At 61.8% G+C, this 689-nt stretch overlaps 1 protein-coding gene across 1 annotated transcript in view; it reads left to right on the top strand.

Annotated features, from left to right (window-relative positions):
• Nucleotides 1–37: 37 nt before the first annotated feature.
• Nucleotides 38–689, top strand: part of LOC119591294 (techylectin-5A-like) — a 1,937-nt gene continuing 1,285 nt past the window's right edge. The window contains exon 1 of the mRNA XM_037940021.1: nt 38–669. Within this exon, the coding sequence (XP_037795949.1) occupies nt 68–669 (602 nt within the window). The 5' untranslated portion in view covers nt 38–67. The remainder of the gene's footprint in view (nt 670–689) is intronic.

Raw genomic sequence — 689 nt, 5'->3', positions numbered from 1 at the left:
ATGGGCGTGCACATGTCCCATTGTATGAATGACAAGTATCGCTCTACTTCCTCAGAGTCCCGCTAAGATGAGCCCACCGGCAATAGCAAGCTTGCTGTTCCTCGTGACCTTGGCGACGACGGAGGGCCTCGTGGGAAACGAAACCGTGCTCGCGGGCTTCCCGGGCCTGGGCCATCGCTTCCGGAACTGCCACGAGGTGCAGCAGGCCATCGCCGGCAGCGCCGACGGCGTGTACGTGATCTTCCCGTACGACTGCTGCCCCGAGCGGCCCGTGCGCGTGTGGTGCGACATGACGACCGACGGCGGCGGCTGGACGCTCATCCAGCGGCGCGACGACTACGCTGAGCAGGAGGACTTCTTCCGGACGTGGACCGAGTACGTCCTCGGCTTCGGCAACGTGGCCAAGGACCACTGGCTCGGCCTCGACCACATCCACGCGCTCACGAGCCAGAGCCTGAACCAGATCCGCTTCGACCTGGCCGACTTCGAGGGCGAATCCCGCTGGGCCAAGTACAACTTCTTCTACGTGCACGACAGCAGCAACTCCTACAAGCTCGAGGTGAACTCCTACAGCGGCGATGCCGAAGACTCCTTCACTACCCACGGCGGGAATAGGTTTTCCACCAAGGATCGCGACCAGGACCTGGCGGATTCAAACTGCGCAGAATCGTAAGTATTTCATCACAAGG

Source organism: Penaeus monodon, chromosome 28, assembly GCF_015228065.2.
Source record: "Penaeus monodon isolate SGIC_2016 chromosome 28, NSTDA_Pmon_1, whole genome shotgun sequence".
In the NCBI taxonomy this organism is placed as follows: domain Eukaryota; kingdom Metazoa; phylum Arthropoda; class Malacostraca; order Decapoda; family Penaeidae; genus Penaeus; species Penaeus monodon.
This window is presented reverse-complemented; position numbering and strand designations above follow the sequence as displayed.